The sequence below is a fragment of the Leopardus geoffroyi genome, chromosome D4 (genome assembly GCF_018350155.1).
Source record: "Leopardus geoffroyi isolate Oge1 chromosome D4, O.geoffroyi_Oge1_pat1.0, whole genome shotgun sequence".
Lineage (NCBI taxonomy): Eukaryota > Metazoa > Chordata > Mammalia > Carnivora > Felidae > Leopardus > Leopardus geoffroyi.
The window spans coordinates 57,930,155-57,950,023 of record NC_059342.1 but is presented as its reverse complement, the minus strand read 5'-3'; the positions used below and the strand labels follow the sequence as shown (position 1 = coordinate 57,950,023).

The following is a 19,869-nucleotide window of genomic DNA, read 5'->3' as shown; positions in this document are numbered from 1 at the left end:
CATTGCTATAAGTGGGGTGTTGAAGTCCCCTACTATTATGGCATTAGTATCAATGAGTTTCTTTATGTTTGTGATTAATTGATTTATATATTTGGGTGCCTCTACATTTGGAACACAAATGTTTATAATTGTTAGATCTTCTTGGTGGATAGACCCCTTAATTATGATATAATGCCCTTTTTCATCTCTTGCTACAGTCTATTTTAAAATCTAGATTGTCTGATATAAGTATGGCTACTCCGGCTTTCTTTTGGTATCCATTAACATGGTATATGGTTCTCCATCCCCTTACTTTCAATCTGAAGGTATCTTTAGGTCTAAAATAGGTCTCTTGTAAACAGCAAATAGATGGATCTTGTTTTCTTATCCATTCTGTTACCCTATATCTTTTTTTTTTTAATTTTTTTTTAACATTTATTTATTTTTGAGACAGAGAGAGACAGCATGAACGGGGGAGGGGCAGAGAGAGAGGGAGACACAGAATCGGAAGTAGGCTCCAGGCTCTGAGCCATCAGCCCAGAGCCCGACGCGGGTCTCGAACTCACGGACTGTGAGATCGTGACCTGAGCTGAAGTCGGATGCTCAACCGACTGAGCCACCCAGGCGCCCCTTTATACTTTTAATTGGGGCATTTAGTCCATTGACATTTAGAGTGAGTACTGAAAGATATGAATTTATTGCCAGTGTGCTGCCTGTAGAGTTGGAATTTCTGGTGGTGTTCTCTGGTCCTTTCTAGTCTTTGCTGCTTTTCGTCTTTTTTTGTTTTGTTCCATCTTTTCTCCTCTCAGAGAGTCCCCCCTTAAAATTTCTTGCAGGGCTGGTTTAGTGGTCATGAACCCCTTTAATTTTTGTTTGTCTGGGAAACTCTTTATCTCCACTTCTATTTTGAATGACAGCCTTCCTGAATAAAGACTTTTTGGCTGCATATTTTTTCCAGTTCAGCATGTTGAATATATCCTACCACTCAGACACAGCTTGGGAGAGAAATAGATTGTGGACCTGTGGCAGCCATGGTCACAGAGAAAGGTGAGAAACAAACTAACACACAGGGGAGTGCTTGGGGAAGACAAATCCCTGCAGCAATTGGCTTGGAAAATGAGAGGGCTCAAATTTCATGAGTTCTTGCAACCAGTGGGGCTTAAAGCCTGGAGTTTTAAAGGTTAGTGTGGTTGGTTCTGGGAGAGCTCAGAGGACATTGGGGCTGTTCTGGAAGAAAAGGAGGGCAAAAAGCCTATGGACAGACAGCATGGAAACAGCAAACCGAAGAGCACCTGGAGCACACAGTAGGGAGGTTATTCACTCATCTCAGAGTATGTCCCAGAGAGACAACATTTCAGGGAGGAATCTCCATGAAAAAAGGAATTCACAGGTGCCATTTTCCTCCCCCACCCCTCAACATAAGCACAGGACCACCTTTGGGAACCAATGTAGCACCAACCCCTGCAACTTAACTTGCTTACACCAAGCCCTGCCCCATCATGCTCTGGTGGAATCATCCTTCCCAGTCACACTTGCCTGAGTCCCAGTGTGGTGGGCCCCCTCCTGCAGAAGACTGGCCCAAACCCCTGCTCACGATGCATCTTCCCATGTGGGAATTTTGCAGAGACTTGGTTCCAGTAGCAGTGGCAACATGTCTCATTTCACAAACAGACCAGAGCACAGCTAGTTAAAATGCCCCACTTTCAGACCAGGACCAAACAGTGCCCACAACAGGCAAAGAGCCTCTGCATACAACTGGCCTGAAGGATAAAGTAGCCAGGATAAAACAGCAGAGCACATGCAGCACACATTGGAGACACTCCCAGAAGCAGGTCCTGGAGAATAGGGGACATTATACTGCAGGGCACTACAGGACCTCTTCATAAAGCCACCATCCTTAAGAACAGGAGACATAGCTGACTTTCCTAACACCCAGAAACAGGCATAGAGACTTAGGCAACATGAGAAGACAGATGAATTTATCCCAAATGAAAGAACAGGACACGGGCATGGTCAGAGATTGAAGTACAACAGATAGAAGTAACATGCTGATGGAGAATTTAAAGCAATGATCATGTGGATACTCATTAGAATTGAGAAAAGAGTGGAAGACATCAGTGAGACCCTTAACACAGAGATAAGGAATAACATAGTAGAGATAAAGGGCTCAATAAATGAAACAAAAAACGTGCCTGGTGGAATGAACAGCAGGTTGGAAGAAGCAGAGGAATGAATTAATGATCTAGAAGACAGAGTAAAGGAAAGTAATCAAGCTAAACAAAAGAGAGAAAAAAGAATTATGCAAAATGAAAATAGACCTAGGGAATTCAGTGAGTCCATCAAATGTAATAGTATTTGTATTATAGGAATCCCAAAGAAGAAGAGAGAAAAAGTGGGCAGAGAATTTATTTGAAGAAACAATAGCTGAAAATTTCTCTAATCTGGGGAAGGAAACAGATATCCAGATCCAGGAGGCACAGAGAACCCCCAACAAAATCAAGAGAAAGATCCACACCAAGATATATTGTAATTAAAATGGCGAGATATGGTGATAAAGAAAAAAATATTGGAGCACCTGGGTGGCTCAGCTGGTTGAGCATACGACTCTTGGTTGGCTCAGGTCATGATCCCAAGGTTGTGGGATTGAGCCCTATGTCGGGTTCTGTGCTGACAGTGCAGAGCCTGCTTAGGATTCTCTTTCTCCCTCTCTCTCTGCTTCTCTCTCTCTCTCTCAAAATAAATAAATAAGTTTTAAAAAAGCCAAAACAAAAGAAGACAGTTACATACAAAGGAAACTCCATAAGGCTATCAGATGATTTTTCAGCAGAAATTTTCCCAGCCAGAAAGGATATATTCAAAATGCTGAATGGGAAAGACCTGCAGGCTAGAATACTCTACCCAGCAAGGTTATCATTCAGAATAGAAGGAGAGATAAAGAGCTTCCCAGACAAACAAAACTAAAGAAATTCATGACAACTAAACCAGCCCTGAAATAATTATTTAAGGGTAGTGTTTGAGTGAAAAGGAAAGACCAAAATGGTTTATAAAGATAGGAAACACAAGAGCAATAAAAATGAGTATTTCTGTAAAAACTCAGTCAAGGAACTCATAAAATAAAATGATATAAAATATGATACCATACACCTAAAATGTGGGGAGGAGAGGAATAAAGAATTTGTTCAAATTTAAACAAACATCAACTTAATATAGACTGCTATATGCAGAAGGGGTTATATACAAACCTAATGGTAACCACAAATCAAAACCACTAATAAATATGCAAAGAATAAAAAGAAAAAAATTAAAATACATCACTAAAGAAAATCAGCAAACCATGAAAGAGAGAAAAACAAGAAAGGATCAGAGAAAATTTCCAGAAAGCACCACTACACAGGCAATAAAATGGCAATAAATACATATCTATCAATAATTACTTTGACTGTAAATGGACTAAATGGCCCAATCAAAAGACACAGGGTGACAGAATGGATAAGAAAACAAGACCTATCTAAATGCTGCCTACAAGAGACTCATTTTAGACCTAACGACACCTGCAGATTGAAAGTGGGGGGATGGAGAAACATTTATCATCCAAATGCATGTCAAAAGAAAGCTAGAGTAGCAATACTTGTACCAGCAAAATAGACTTTAAAACAAAGACTGTAACAAGAGACAAAGAAGAACACTATATAATAACAAAGGGGACAATCCAACAAGAAGTTATAACAATTGTAAATATTTATGCACCCGACTTGGAAGCACCCAGATACAAGCACCCAGATACATAAAATGGTTAATATAAATGTACAAGTAATAATGGGTAATGATACAATAAGAGTAGGGGACTTTAACACCCCACTTACATTAATGGACAGATCATCTAAACAGAAAATCAACAAGGAAACAATGGCTCTGAATGACACACTGGAGCAAATGAATTTAACAGATATATTGAGAACATTCCGTCCTAAATAAAACAGCAGAATATACAATTTTTTCAAGTGCAGATGGAACATTCTCCAGAATAGATCACATATTAAGGCACAAAAGAAGCCTCAAAAAATTTAAAAAGATCAAAGTCATACCATGCATCTTTTCTGAGCCCAACACTATGAAATTAGATGTCAACCATAAGAAAAATCTGGAAAGACCACAAATACATGGAGGTTAAATAACATTACTACTAAACAGTAAATGGGTCAACCAGGAAATAAAAGAAGTAAAGTACATGGAAACAAATGAAAACGAAAACACAACAGTTCACAACCTTTGGGATACAGCAGAAGTGGTTCTAGGAGGAAAGTTTATAGCAATACAGGCCTATCTCAAGAAGCAACAAAAATCTCAAATAAACAACCTAACCTTATACCTAAAAGAGCTAGAAAAAGAACATACAAAATCTAAAACCAGCAGAAGGAAGGAAATAATAAGGATTAGAACACAAATAAATGATATATAAACAAAACAAAAACAATAAAGCATATTAATGGCACTAGGAGCTGGTTCTTTGAAAAAAATCAATAAAATTGATAAAACTCCAGCCAGACTTATCAAGAAAAAAAAGGGAAAGGATCCAAATAAATAAAATCACAAATGAAAGAGGAGAAATAACAACAAACACCACAGAAATACAATCATAAGAGAATTTTAGAAAACTATATGCCAACAAATTAGACAACCTAGAAAGACATACCTACCAAAACTAAAATAGGAAGAAATAGAAAATTTGAACAGACTGATCATCATCAAAGAAACTGAATCAATAATCAAAAAACTTCCAACAAACAAAAGTTCGGGACCAGGCGAATTCTACTAAACATTTAAAAAGGAGTTATTATCTCTTCTTCTCAAACTATTCAAAAAAATTGAAAAGGAAGGAAAACTAAATTCATTCTTTGAGGCCAGCATTACCCTGATATCAAAACCAGATAAAGACACCACAAAAAGAGAACTGCAGGCCAATATGTGTGATCAACACAGATGCAAAAATCCTCAATAAAATGCTAGCAAATTGAATCCAATAATACATTTAAAAAAACAATCATATACCATGATTAAGTGGGATTTATTCCTGGGCTGCAATACTTGCAAATCAATCAATGTGACATATCACATCAGTAAGAGAATGGGTAAGAACCATGTGATCATTCCAACAGATGCAGGAAAAAAAATTTGACAACGTACAACATTCACTGATGATAAAAACCCTCAACAAGGTAGGTTTAGAGGGAACATAACTCAAAATAATAAAGATCGTATATGCAAAACTGACAGCTAACATCCTCCTCAATGGGGATCAACTGAGAGCCTTTTCCCTAAGGTCAGGAACAAGACAAGGATGTTTACTCTCACTAGTTTTATTCAACATAGTACTAGAAGTCCTAGCCACAGCAATCACACAACAAAAAGAAATAAAAGGCATTCAAATCAGTAAGTAAGAAGTTAAGACTTTCACTATTTGCAGAAGACATGACACTATATATAGAAGACCCAAAGGACTCCACCAACAAACTGCTAGAACTGATAAATGAATTCAGTAAAGTCACAAGACATAAAATCAATCTACAGATATCTGTTGCAATTCTATACACCAATAATGAAGCAGCACAAAGAGCAATTAAGGAAACAATTCCATTTACAATTGCACCAAAAATAATAAGATACCTATGAATAAACCTAACCAAAGGGGTGAAAGACCTGTACTCTAAAAACCATAAAACACTGATGCATGAAATTAAAGATGACACAAAGAAATGGAAAGACATTCCATGCTCATGGACTGGAAGAACAAATATTGTTTAAATGTCTGTATCACCCAAGGCAACCTACACATTTAATGTAGTCTCTGTCAAAATATCAATAGCATTTTTCACAGAACTAGAACAAATAATCTTAAAATTTGTTTGGAACCACAAAGGACCCCGAATAGCCAAAACAATCTTGAAAAAGCCAAGCCAAGCCACAGGCATTATAATTCTAGACTTCACGTTATTTTACAAAGCTGTAGTAATCAAAACCGTATAGTACTGGCACAGCAATAAACACATAGATCAACTGAACAGAATAGAAAATCTAGAAATGAACCCACAATTATATGGTCAATTAATCTTTGACAATGCAGGAAAGAATATCCAGTGGGAAAAAGATAGTCTCTTCAACAAATGGTTTTGGGGAAACTAGACAGCATGCCAGAGGAAGAAACTGGACCATTTCTTACACCATACACAAAACTAAATTCAAAATGGATTAGAGACTTAAATATGAAACCTGAAACCATAAAAATCCTAGAAGAGAGCACAGGCTGTAATTTCTCTGATGTTGGCCATAGCAACTTTTTTCTAGATGGGTCTCCTGAGGCAAGGGAAATAAAAACAAAAATAAACTAGTGGGACTACATCAAAATAAAAAGCTTCAGCACAGCAAAGGAAACAATCAACAAAATTAAAAGGGAATCTACATGGTGGGAGAAGGTTTTTGCAAATGACATATCTGATTAAAGGGTTAGTATCTAAAATACATAAAGAAATTATAAAAGTCAACACCCCCCAAAAAGCAAATAATCCAATTAAAAAATGAGCAAAAGACATGAACAGACATTTCTCTAAATAAGACGTACAGATGGCCAATCTATATGAAAAGATGCTCATCACTTATCATCAGGGAAATGCAAATCAAAGCTACACTGAGATACCATCTCACACCTATCAGAATGGCTAAAACCACAACACAAGAAACAACAGGTGTTGGTGAGCATGCAGAGAAAAAGGAACCCTCTTGCACTGCTGGTGGGAATGCAAACTGGTGCAGTTACTCTGGAAAACAATATGGAAGTTCTTCAAAAATAGAATTACCCTATGATCCAGCAATTGCACTCCTGGGTATTTACCCAAAAAATATAAAAATACTAATTCAAAGGGATACATGTACCTCTATGTTTATAGCAGCATTATTTACGATAGCCAAACTATGGAAGCAGTCCAATGTCCATCAAGTGATGAATGGATAAAGAGGTGGTATATATATACAATGGAATATTACTCAGCCATAAAAGAGAATAAAATCTTGCCATTTGCAACAACATGGATGGAGATAGAGAGTACAATGCTAAATAAGTGAAATAAGTCAGTTGGAGAGAAACAAATACTATATGATTTCACTCAGATGTGGAATTTAAGAAACAAAACAAACAAGGAAGGGTAAAGAGAGAGAGACACACACACAAACCAAGAAACAGACTCTTAATTATAGAGAACAAACTGATGGTTGTCAGAGGGGAGGTGGGTGGGTGGGGATGGGTAAAATAGGTGATGAGCACTGCGGGATTAAAATAAAAACTTACAAAAAAAAAAAAAAAAGAAAAAGATAAGGAGCCATTTAGTTTACCTTTGGTTTTTGGGGCAGGGATTAGGATTACATGGATCCTTTGAGATGCACGATCCAAACTCAAACTGATGGTCTTGGAGGCCCACACAGCGAGCAATGCAGGCGCTGGGGTAAGTGCGTCCATTCTGCCCACACACGGGGACAAACTGATCTGCACAGTTACAGGGCAGACCTGTGGAGAGGATACAGACTCACTGATGGGCACTTGTACATTCCCTTGCCCCTCATATTTCCTAATTAACATGGAGGTCTCAAGTTAAAACAGAATTGTGAATTGAGTCAGGAAAAAGCATCACTCCAATCCCTGACAGTGTTTTTACAGGTGGTGAGGCTCTGAAAAGCCATTTGTCTGCATAATGGCTTTCCTTTGTTCCATTTATTACCACCTAATTGAGGGTTTCCTGGCCTTGATCCCAGGGGTAGAAACCCATATAAAAAAAGCTACAGGTAGGAGAAGTAAAGAATGCTCCTCTCAATTTAGTATGTATAAAGTATGTATAAAGTATGGCTTGCGGGATCTCTGGAATGTTAAAGGGTAATACCAAAAGAACAGGAAGGTAACTTGGGAAATTACTTAAATTTTGAGACTTAAAAATTTTTATGAGTAATCAATCAAGAATAGTACTTTCTTAACATTCCTATGCTTTATGCTGCTGGGATTATGCTCCAGTAAGTAAAAAGGCTACTGAGAAGCGATGCTTTTTTCTTGAGAGACAGCTATAGTTGTTAACAGCAACAGCACAGTCTCTGGGTATCTATTGGTAGATGCTTTTCTCCAGATCTGGAATACCTTTGATTCCAGGTAAAGAGAAACCAGGTAGCCTCCTTTACCCCATTTCATGCCATTGCAGCAGCAAGTTGATTCTTCTTTCCCTGAACTTAGTTACACATGGAGTGGGGTGGGAGGAGGATAGATTAGGGATTTGCCAACCTTGTACCTCCAGCCCACTGGAAATAAAAAGGAAATCAGAAGTAAGAAGTGAACAGCAGGCTGCTGGGGAAGTAAAGGCAGGACTAACTCCACCCCACCCTCTCTCCACCTTGAGTGTCAATCTTGATGCTTTATTGTCATCATTGTTATTCTTATTATTATCCTCTATCTGCTCTGCTTTGATGAGAGCAGTTCATTCTGCTTAGAGAGACCATAAAACCATGTGGGAATGAAGAGTGAACTAAAGACTTACACAGAAGACTACTTACTTATTTATATCTAAATGTTTTTGGAAGATGAACTTTACAACTAGCAGGACCCTTTTCCCTGTAGTGCACAGTCCCTCATGTTCTGGAGTAAATTAAGTTAGTGACTGTTTAGCTAGCAGATTCTAAGGAGATTTTACTGGCCACAAAGTGTACCACATTTCTTGGGACTCAGATATTGTCCCAGCCCAACGAGACGTTCATAAAAATGCTTAAGTCTCAAAATTACAATAATTTGCAAGTTACTTTCTTGTTCTTCCCCTTCCCTAATGAGATGAGAGTGGAAGGAGCCTACATAAAGAGTTTACAATCTTTCTTTGTCTTGTTTTCGGTATTAATTACCCTTTGACATTCCAGAAATCCCCTAAGCCAGACTTCAAACATCGAAATTCTAGATTAAAAAGAAAAAATTTTTTAATGTTTTTATTTATTTTTGAGACAGAGAGACAGAGCATGAACAGGGGAGGGGCAGAGAGAAAGGGAGACACAGAATCTGAAGCAGGCTCCAGGCTCTGAGCTGTCAGCACAGAGCCCAACATGGGGCTCAAACTCACAGAGCGTGAGATCGTGACCTGAGCTGAAGTCAGACGCTCAACCGACTGAGCCACCCAGGCATGCCATAATTCTAGATTTTATACACTATATTGGAAGGAGGATTCTTCTTTTTCTACCTATAGCTTTATAGGGGTCTCTACCTAATGAACCAGTAAGCTAAGGCAGTTCAGGGAAGAAGGTGATGAGAAAAACATTAGAACAGAAATAAACTTAGAAAATACATTGACATTTTATAACATAATGGTAGAGGCATTACTCCTGAAATCATTGTTGCATCATGTGCCAACTAACTTGAATGTAAATTAAACAATAAGCAAATTAACTAATTTTAAAAAATTAGCAGTAAAACACACACACACACACACACACAATGGTAAGGGGAGATGAGGTATTTTGGCAGGTAGAAAAGTCCCATTTAACCAAAACCATCCCAATCACGGGCCCTGTTCATTTTGACTCATGGAATTAAAGAATATTAGAGCTGGAAGGGTCCTAAGAAAACATTTAGTTTAATGCCTTCAGTTCATAGAGGAGGAAACAGAGCCAGAGAGGAAAAGTACCTTGCTCTCGGATTATGTATTTATCTTACTAGGTACATCTGTGGTTATGGCAAGACCATCAAAGCTGCCTTGAAGGGAAACGGGTACAAAGAGATGACGGCTGCTGGGGATAGGTTCTGGGTGACCATGGTTACCTGTGAAGGTGCGACGGTCATCTTCTGAACTGTGCTCACTGAGGCACAGGCGGGTAGAACACACCAAATTGCCAGCAAAACAAGAACAGATATTACAGTCAATGTTAAAGGATGTCCCATGACCTGAGAAAAAGAGACATAAAATGTTGATCTATTTCATGCATTTATAAATAAATCATAAATTAAAAATGTAATAGTTTAAATTTTTTTTAACATTTATTTTTGAGACAGAGAGAGACAGAGCATGAACCGGTGAGGGTCAGAGAGAGGGAGACACAGAATATGAAACAGGCTCCAGGCTCTGAGCTGTCAGCACAGAGCCCGATGTGGGGCTCGAACTCACGGACCGTGAGATCATGACCTGAGCCGAAGTCGGCTGCTTAGCTGACTGAGCCACCCAGGCGCCCCTAAATAAAAATTTAAAACAAATTCTTGAAAGATCACTTTTTTTTTTTTAAATGTTTTTATTTATTTTTGAGACAGAGACAGAACATGAGCAGGGGAGGGGCAGAGAGAGAGGGAGACAGAATCCAAAGCAGCTCCAGGCTCCGAGCTGTCAGCACAGAGCCTGACGCGGGGCTCGAACTCACGGGCTGTGAGATCATGACCTGAGCTGAAGTCGGACGCTTAATCAACTGAGCCACCCAGGCGCCCCGAAAGATCACTTCTGAATATACAAACAGGGGAGTTAAATCTGTAATATTTATATTTTATTTTTTTTTTTTATTTATTTTTTTTTTTAATTTTTTTTTTTTCAACGTTTATTTATTTTTGGGACAGAGAGAGACAGAGCATGAACGGGGGAGGGGCAGAGAGAGAGGGAGACACAGAATCGGAAACAGGCTCCAGGCTCTGAGCCACCAGCCCAGAGCCCGACGCGGGGCTCGAACTCCCGTACCGCGAGATCATGACCTGGCTGAAGTCGGACGCTCAACCGACTGCGCCACCCAGGCGCCCCTGTAATATTTATATTTTAATATTTAACTCCCACTATATCCCTCCAAACCCCTAATGTGCTAGTCTAACTAGATGGCTCCCTATTCTCTGAGAATGCTTTTGGCTGTCCCTTCTGCCTCAAATGGTCCTCTCCTCCTTCTGGATCTTTGCTCAACTTTCCTGAACCAGCCCTGATGCCATCTTTGAATCAAAGACTCTCCTGATGCCCTGGCAGGAGTGACTAGGTCCTTGAAGAGCACCACTTGGTTTGCTCCCTTCTGTGGATCACATTCTCCCTCATCTGATCATGTACAGTATGACCTCAGTCCCTCATGCGATTTTAGCCCCAAAAGGCACTAGTATGTTCTTCTGTAAAAAATATGCATTTAATCAGTGGAAATCTATGGAAGGACTGTTTACCCTCAGAAATATTCTGTGATACAGGTACATACCCTACACTTTGGCTAAGTAGAATATGGATTAAAAAATGAATACCTGGGGGTGCCTGGGTCGATTAAGTGTCCAACTCTTGATCTTGGCTCAGGTCACGATCTCATGGTTTGTGAGATCGAGTCCGAGTCAGGCTCTGTGCTGACAACGTGGAGTCTGCTTGGGATTCTCATTCTCCCTTTCTTTCTGCCCCTACCCCACTCACTCTCTCTCTCTCTCTCTTTCTCTCTCTCAAAAAAATAAAGTTAAAAAAAAGGAATACCTGACTTGTTCTAGGGCAGACACTTGCAGTCCCTTTTTAGCCAAAAGCACCCTTCTTTCTAATAAGATCTCACACAGAAGAGTAAAACCAGAAGTTATATAAAAGCTGAACTACTCTGATTGATGGGGATGGGGGTGGAGATAGGGATGAGGGTAGCAGAGTGAACATCTATGGGGGAGTACATTCTCAAAAGTAGCATTTTTTTCCCCACAATTTTTAAGGTCATATATCAGTTGTTAGGGCTATAAGCAAAAGATGATTAAAGTAGCAGTGAGAAAGCAAGACCCTTAGACTTTTAGAGAGGGCATCAAAGGGTGTTTTTTTTTTTTTTCTTCCAAGACTTTATTTATTTATTTATTTGGAGCAAGCGTTAGGGAGGGGCAGATGAGGAGGGAGACAGAGGAGAGAGAGAATCTTAAGCAGTCTCCATGCCCAGTGTGGAGCCCAATGCGGGCTGGATCTCATGACTGTGAGGTCAGGACCTGAGCCGAAATCGAGAGTTGGACACTTAAGGGGCGCCTGGGTGGCTCAGGCGGTTAAGCATCCAATTTCGGCTCGGATTATGATCTCCTCGTTCCCGAGTTCTAGCCCTGCATTGGGCTCTATGTTGACAGCTCAGAGCCTGGAACCTGTTTCGGATTCTGTGTTTCCCTCTCTGTCTCTGCCCCTCCCCCACTTGTGCTCTGTCTCTCTCTCTCTCAAAAATAAATAAACATAAAAAAAAAGAGTTGGACACTTACGGCTGAGCTACCCAGGTGCCCCCAAGATTTTACTTAAATTCAAGTTAGTTAGCATATAGTGTAGTGTTTGTTTCAGGAATAGAATTTAGTGACTCATCACTTACATATAACACCCAGTGTTTGCCACAACAAGTGCCCTCCTTAATGCCCATCACCCATTTAGCCCACCTCCCACCCATCTCCCTCCAGCAACCCTCAGTTTGTTCTCTATTGTTAAGAGTCTCTTATGGTTTGTCTCTGTTTTTATTTTATTTTTCCTTCCCCTATGTTCATCTCTTTGGTTTCTAAAATTCCACATATGAATGACCTCATGGTATTTCTTTCTCTGATTGGCTTATTTCACAGCATAATATGCTCTAGTTCCATCCCCATCATTGCAAATGGAAAGACTCCAATCTTTTTGATGGCTGAGTAATATTCCATTGTATGTATATAAAAGGGTGGCACTTCATAATGTACTCTCTCTCCCAATGCTTAGTCAACAGTGTAGTTTCCATCCTCCAGTTCTCTTTCCATGACGTCAAACTCTAACTTTTACTTCCGTTAAAGACACACACTTGAGGGGAAGGAGCACACCTGTGTATTTGCCTGTGGAGTACATGGGCTCTGGAGTCAGATAGGCCTGGGACTGAATTCTGTTTTGGTCACTGACTAGCTGGGTGATCTCTCTGAGCATCAGCTTCTTCATAAGAGTACTGAAATCAAAGAGCAATTGGGAGGCTCACGTGAGATAACACAGGCCAAGACTTAGCATGGTGCTCGGCACACAACTAAAAGCTCAGTAAGTACTAATTAATTATTATTAGTCATTAGTCTCTTCGTGAGGAAGCTCCTAAGAGGGTTCCTTAGAAGTCCTAGTGTCCTACAGAGTACAGTTTGAAAAATACTGCCCTGGAGATCTGATGTGTAGACCTTACTCTTTGGTGGGAATCTATCCAATGTCCATCCTACAAAATTAAGATAAATAATCTCCTATTAAAAACACAAAGCAAATAAATACAGTCCAAGACTCACTTTTTCTTTTTCCTCCAACAATACATGACTTCTGGAGATCTAGACAGTGCATCTCCATACAGTTTTCCAAGAGTCCACTTTGTCCACACGAGCAAATTTTGTAACAACCAACTTCCCCTGCAGATGATGGCACCTGGATTAGTGTCCCTTGACGGACGATGAAATCAGAGGCTTCTCCCAATTTGCAACCTATACAAACAAAAATTAGCTGAGAGAGATGGCATTGTTCAATGTCATTGTTTTATGATACTACATATACTTTACACAAGTCTTATAGGTACTGTGTGGCTAGTAAAGATTATGTAATAGAAATTCCACTAAGTTAAAGAATTGGTTTGGTTTACTGACCAAAACATAGCCTCTCAAATGAAAAATTCCATGTTCCATGAGAAGGTGCTGATTAAGGACCTATACTCCACAGGTAGCTATAGTTCAGTACAAAAATGCCATAAGATACGTACTTTTTTATTGCTTTGGGCTTATCAAAGATATTTAAAAATCACAGATACTTTAAGAATGGACTATGGAAATGTACAATATTTTTAGAATATTCTTCTTGGTCAGGAAAACTTTTAGCGATGGAATACCAGCATACCTTAAAGTCAATGAAAAGTTGAATACTTGATTGGGCTTAAGGAAGCCCATACATTTCCAATTTTAACAAGATTTATCATGACTGTATATTACTGATATATTCTGGTATTACACAAATATTATAGATGATCCTTTGAGACATCAGGCTTATTTAATTCAATATTCTATTCCTTTCAACTTCACAGAAATTTTTAAATGGTGATTTTAACATGATAAACATTTTCAATTGGGAAATAGATAAAAGGCAGCAAAATATTGCCACGACTGTACTCTAAAGGGATGCCCACAGAGATAAAGACTATCAAAATTATTCTATAGGATAAACATTTTCTATTCAAGAGGCCTCTTGCATTTCAAAAAAAAAAATCAGTCTTAAAATCATATGCATCTTGGGGCACCTGGGTGGCTCAGTTGGTTAAGTGTCCCACTCTTGATCTCGGCTCAGGTCATGATCTCACGGGTTTGTAAGATTGAACCCTACATTAGGCTCTGTGCTGACAGTGCAGAGCCTGCTTGGGGTTCTCTCCCTCCCTCTCTCTGCCTCTCCCCCTTCAAAATAAATAAATAAACTTAAAAAAATCATATGCATCTCAATAAAACATTAAGCTTTACAGAGATAACTGTACATCCCAATGAGTATGCCATTTCTCCTTATAACTAAAGCAAAGCAAAGACAAAATCACAACACGCAGTACATTTTCTCAAATGTTACAACATGGCAGAGAATTTATAAAAACTGGCTCAAGGTTTTTTATTCTTTTGTTTCCAAGAACCCTATAACTCATTATGAGAGTCAGTTCACAATCTAAATGATAATTGAAAATTACATTTGTATTTGTCTTCTCCTGCCTATGTAACTAACGTGTTTATTGGGAAAACCTCAAATGTTATAGAAAAACATAATTTTGAAAATAAAGTCAATTGCAACCTCACTCCAAAGATAATGCCTATACAGAAACACCAGCAGCACAAATCCATACCCACCCTACACTCACACCCATCTACCTCTTACCTTGAACACAAGAGTATGGAAGGCAGGGATCTCCAGATGGACACCCCTTCCGGTTTACCTCACAGAGCTCATTAGCAGGGCAAGGATTTGGGTTACAGGGATGAGTGACCTCTTCTATAATGTTACCCAAAGTACTAGGCCCTGAAAAACCAAACACAGATCAGTTTAACCAACCCCAAAAGGTAACAGAGGTGTGTAAATTATCTGAATTAATTATGACTTTAATAAATGGAGAGCTCATGAGCATAAAGTGAGGCCTGATTCTAATAAACTATTAAAACACACAGATTCTCTGATAATTTGTGAATTTAGCATAAACATACATACATTCATTCACTTGTTTATTTATTGGGTACCTACAATATGCTGGACAAGATTCTAAACACTTGTGCACATGTGTTTTTGTGCGTATACATAAAAAAGGTATGTATAGGTAGTAAGTAAGGTAGTAAGTTGTATAAAGGGATGGAAAATGACTGGTATACTTTGGGTAAGGTGTTCAAACAGGTGCTTATGCCTAAGAGGAATAACTTGGCACATTTTACCATACACTATAATAACTCACTATGGTAAGATAGATGCTGTACCATGATTATATTTGTTAACTTGTGAAATAATGACTAAGGAAGAGTCTCATGTAATATTTAAAGAGAGTACTAAAATTAAAAAAAAAAACCCATTTCTTTAACCTTTTTCCTTCTGCACATATATTTCACTGCTCTAATAAGGTCTAGGCTTGTGGAGGTATTAGTTTTGCTTACTTGATTTTAGGCCAGACTCAGACTGTTAGCTAATGAAGGTATCAGGGTTCTTGGAGTTCATCACATCCAGCCCAATCCTTTTATAAACAGCAAAGCTGAGGCTGAAAGAAGTGATCTGTTCGAAGTCACAGAGGTCTAGATTCTGGCCAAGGCTCTCTTTTTTGCTATCCTGGTCACGAAGGCTGAGGGACATAGTTTATTGGCTTCAGGAAAGTGTGGCTGATATCATTAGCTGCAAATCTAACAGATTTGGATACTCTTTTCTTCCTGCTCACTAATAATAGAATTCCAGTTTTGCTTAGCATGACAATGGGCCCACAGCTAAAAAGATCATCTTTCTCAGTTTCCCTTACAGCGAGGGTAGTTTTCCCTTACACTAGGATATGGTGGCTAGAGTTCCAGGAGTCATGTTGTGACGATAAAGTACCTGAAGTAACCTTGATGATGGAAACCAAGCACTAACGAAGGCACGGAAAGCAAAAGAGCCTGGACTCTGGATGGTGGAGCCACTATAACAGCCTTGGACTACTTATTTCTGGGTTTTCTCTTACTTCTACCTGTTTTTCTGTTATTTGCGGTAGAACTTAGTCCTATCTGACACAGGAAAACAAAAAAATTAGGAGCTGGATCCAAGTCTGCCTTCCAGCCAGCTCGGGACACGAATGCCCCCTGGCGGCAGCACAGACACTTTCCTTACCCTGACTATCGCATTTGGTGTGTTTATGGGTTCTAATCGTCATCCCTCTGGTTTCCACGACACATGGTCACCTCCTGCCAAGAAGCTCAGCTCCAGGACCCCTCAATGAGATACCAACTTATTCTTCTAGCTCTTGGCTTGGCTCTTGGCAGGAGTATTTCGGCATAGACAAAGTTCCACCTTTATGTACTAACCCAGACCATCATTTCTTACTCCCTATTTGGTGGGTCAGTCTCAGCCAAAGCCTGGCTCTGGTCCACTAATATTCTGATGACAAAAAGCTGAAGATTCCCTGGGGAAATTTCACTTCCTGGACAAATCATGGCAAGGAGACAGCAATGATAGGGAGCTGGCCCCATATCTAAGAATGCTGGCCCCAAATTCACTACTTAGAATTCCTGATTGATAATAGTTTATGACTTCCTCAGACTGATAATCACTTGTGCCTATATATTTTAAGATGACAATTCTTTTCAGGCCAAAAAGGCCAACCAAATAAGATAAGAGTCTGCCATTGAGATAGTATCATTAAACCACATATTCTCAACAGACAGATGTTCATCCAAAGCAAACATGAAGGGCAGAGATGGAAGGGAGAAGTATTTGAAATCTAAAAAAACAAAGTACTTACTGAGGTATGTATCCAAAGGTATACAATTCTCTAGATCATCTGTAGGTGACAGAAGCTCACAAATACTTTCAGCTGTGTGGTCCTCGGGGAATTTGTTCTGGTCCCCACATTTCTTGAGAATCTCCACACAATCTGATCTTAAAAAGAAAAATATACACAAATTTGGGGTTCAAGAACCTCCTCATATTGTCTAATCAATATCAATCCTGTTTCTGAAGCTTTCCAGAAGGTGAGTTTTCATAACAATGTTTCACAATTGGTTAGATCAAAGTAACGGCAAAAGAAAACAGGAGTCATAGAAGACCTGAGGTTGCATAGTAGTAAGTAATGTATTATAGTATCAAAGCATCCGTAGCTTTCTCTTATCTGAGATCAAAGGCCTTGCTCAAATTTTACACTCATACAGTTACTAGTATTGATGTGACTTGTCCCTTCTTTGAAAGGAAATTAAACTAGGCTTTTTGCAAAATCATCCATCCTTTCTTTTAGGACCTTAGGCTTGCTTGCTTTTTCCTCCCTCCCTTCCTCCTTCTCTCCCTTTCTCTTTTAAATATATTTTTAGTTATCAACATTAAGGTGTTTGGCCTGTAACAACTGGAAGTACACTACTTTAAAATTTTCTCAGTCCTCCAAAGGGATTTGATTCCTTTTCTATAAATTTTCCATACTAAGAGTCTATAAATTTCCCACTGGTTGCCTCTAGCTTGTTGCCTAAGTTACCCCTCACTTTCCCCCTTACTCAGGTGATCCCCAAGTCATGCCAGAGAATTGATCTGGATTCTGTTTAAGGTTGAAATAATCTTCAATCAGTCATCAAGTTCCAAGGAGCACCAAGACGCACACCAACATCTCAGGGGGTGGACATTAACCTGGTCTTTAGGAAAGTTTTTTGGAAAAAATAGATGATTGAAGATCAGCTGGCATAGATTACTATGTGGCCAATACTTTTGGTTTCACTCAGTATAGCAGCTTTCCTCTTTACTTCATCCTAGATCTCCTAAGCAAACCATTCACAAAATGTTTACTAGAAACAGGCCTCGATGACTACATTCACTAATTCCTTCACTCATCAAACATTTATGGAGCACCTATTGTGTGTCAGGATTATGTTAATCACTGAAGAGGAGAAAAAGAGGAAAGAGGAGACAAGAAAAAGGAGGTACAAAGAAGAATAAACTCAAGGAGAGCAAAGTCTAACTCAATATAAGACAAGTATAGGGGTGGTTGGGTAGCTCAGTTGGTTAAGCGTCTGACTTTGGCTCAGGTCATGATCTTGCGGTAGGTGAGTTCAAACCCTATGTCTGGCTCTTTGCTGACAGCTCAGAGCCTTGGAGCGTGCTTCAGATTCTGTGTCTCCCTCTCTCTCTGCACCTCCCCCACTCTCATTCTATCTCTCTCTCTTAAAAAATAAACATTAAAAAAAAGACAAGTATACAAAATAAAATATAAAAATAGAATTGTGTATTGAAGGTATTCACTAAAGTTTCTGGAACTAAATTGCATAAGAAAAGTTCAGATAAAGGTCTATAAAAACTTGTAGTAAGGATAAATTACTATTAGCTGGTGAAATATGGGAAGGTTCCACGGGAATGATGGGCATTTGAGAGGAGCTAAGAAACACAGGCAGTGGGCAAGTGGAGATGGAAGAGTAATTAAAGCAGAGGAGGAAAAAGTAGGAAAGCACTTGACATGTGGGGTGATGGGCAAACGAAGTGGCAGGAGGGAAAACTCTAAAGATAGGCTGTGGTTCAGATCATGGTCTGAACCAGGACTGGAGAGCCATTATTATGAGAAACTTACTTGCAGATAATACTTCCCCGGGATTTCCTATGACAAGGTTTAATCTGCAGTGAACAAGCTACTGCTTTCCACATTTCTGGCTGGCACTTCTTAATGTCAAGAACAGGTATGTTGATAAACGGCATCTTTATGCTTCCTTTCTCCCACAGCTTCATGTCATTCATGGCTCCTTGATCTGACTGAGCATTACAACTCCTAAAAAGTTCTGTTGGCCTGAAAAGCAAAAAGGCCAGAATCGAGAGGCAATTATTTTCTAGAGAGAAGAAATGGGTAAAATCCTGACATACTAATGCATCAGCAAAACCTGATTTTTTTAAAGAAAGTACCCATGACGTATCAAAGGATATCAGCTTTGCATGTATGGAGATTCAATGTAGACACATTAAGATTTTGACTGCATCTTTCCTTTTTAACAAAAGTTAAAAACTTAAACACTCTGTATGGGACTATCATCTCTAGACTGTATCATTTCTTTCATATTACAAAATAATGAGTCCAGGTTTTAAAAACTGAGGTATAATTTATAAAAAGAAAAAAAAAAAAAAAAAAAAAAGCATTTCCATCATGTCAGAAAGCTCCCTTGTGTCCCTGTCTAGTCAATGCCCTCCCCACTGGCTATACCCCAGAGGCCACCTCCATTCATACTTATCTAGAACTTTATATATAAATGAAACATATTGTATATGCTCTTTTGGGTCTGGTGTCTTTGGCTGAACAATTTTTTTAGATTTACCTTTGTTATGTATATCATAAGTTGTTTCCTTTTACTGTTGAGTAGCATTCCATTAATAAATGTACCACAATTTGTTTACCCTAGTAGTTCTCAAACTTTCGATCTCAGGACCCATTTACACTCTTAAAATTACTGCATTCTCAAAAAGCTTTTGTTTATGTGGGTTACAATCACCAATATCTATGACATTATAAATCAAAACAGATCTTTTGATTCATAGTTCTTAATTCATTTAAAAGGATAATAAGCCCATTACATGTAAGAAATAATGTTTTTGTGAAACATAACTATATTTTTCAAAGCAAAACTAAAATTAGTGAGAATAGGACTATTTCACAGCTTTGAAAATCTCTTTAATATATGGCTTAATAGAAGACTGCTGGATTTTCACATCTTTTCTTGACCTCAATCTGTTGTTACATCACATGTCT

At 38.9% G+C, this 19,869-nt stretch overlaps 1 protein-coding gene across 3 annotated transcripts in view; it reads right to left on the bottom strand.

The window, feature by feature from the left end:
• RECK (reversion inducing cysteine rich protein with kazal motifs) overlaps positions 1-19,869 on the bottom strand; it is a 79,773-nt gene that overhangs the window by 14,601 nt on the left and 45,303 nt on the right. For 2 of the 3 annotated variants that reach the window (XM_045467733.1, XM_045467735.1), the window contains 6 exons: positions 18,706-18,918; positions 16,906-17,042; positions 14,817-14,957; positions 13,211-13,399; positions 9,809-9,931; positions 7,363-7,534 (listed from right to left, as the gene is read on the bottom strand). In XM_045467733.1, coding sequence (XP_045323689.1) covers positions 7,363-7,534; positions 9,809-9,931; positions 13,211-13,399; positions 14,817-14,957; positions 16,906-17,042; positions 18,706-18,918 — 975 coding nt within the window. The remainder of the gene's footprint in view (positions 1-7,362; positions 7,535-9,808; positions 9,932-13,210; positions 13,400-14,816; positions 14,958-16,905; positions 17,043-18,705; positions 18,919-19,869) is intronic. The other variant, XM_045467734.1, reaches the window with a different exon arrangement.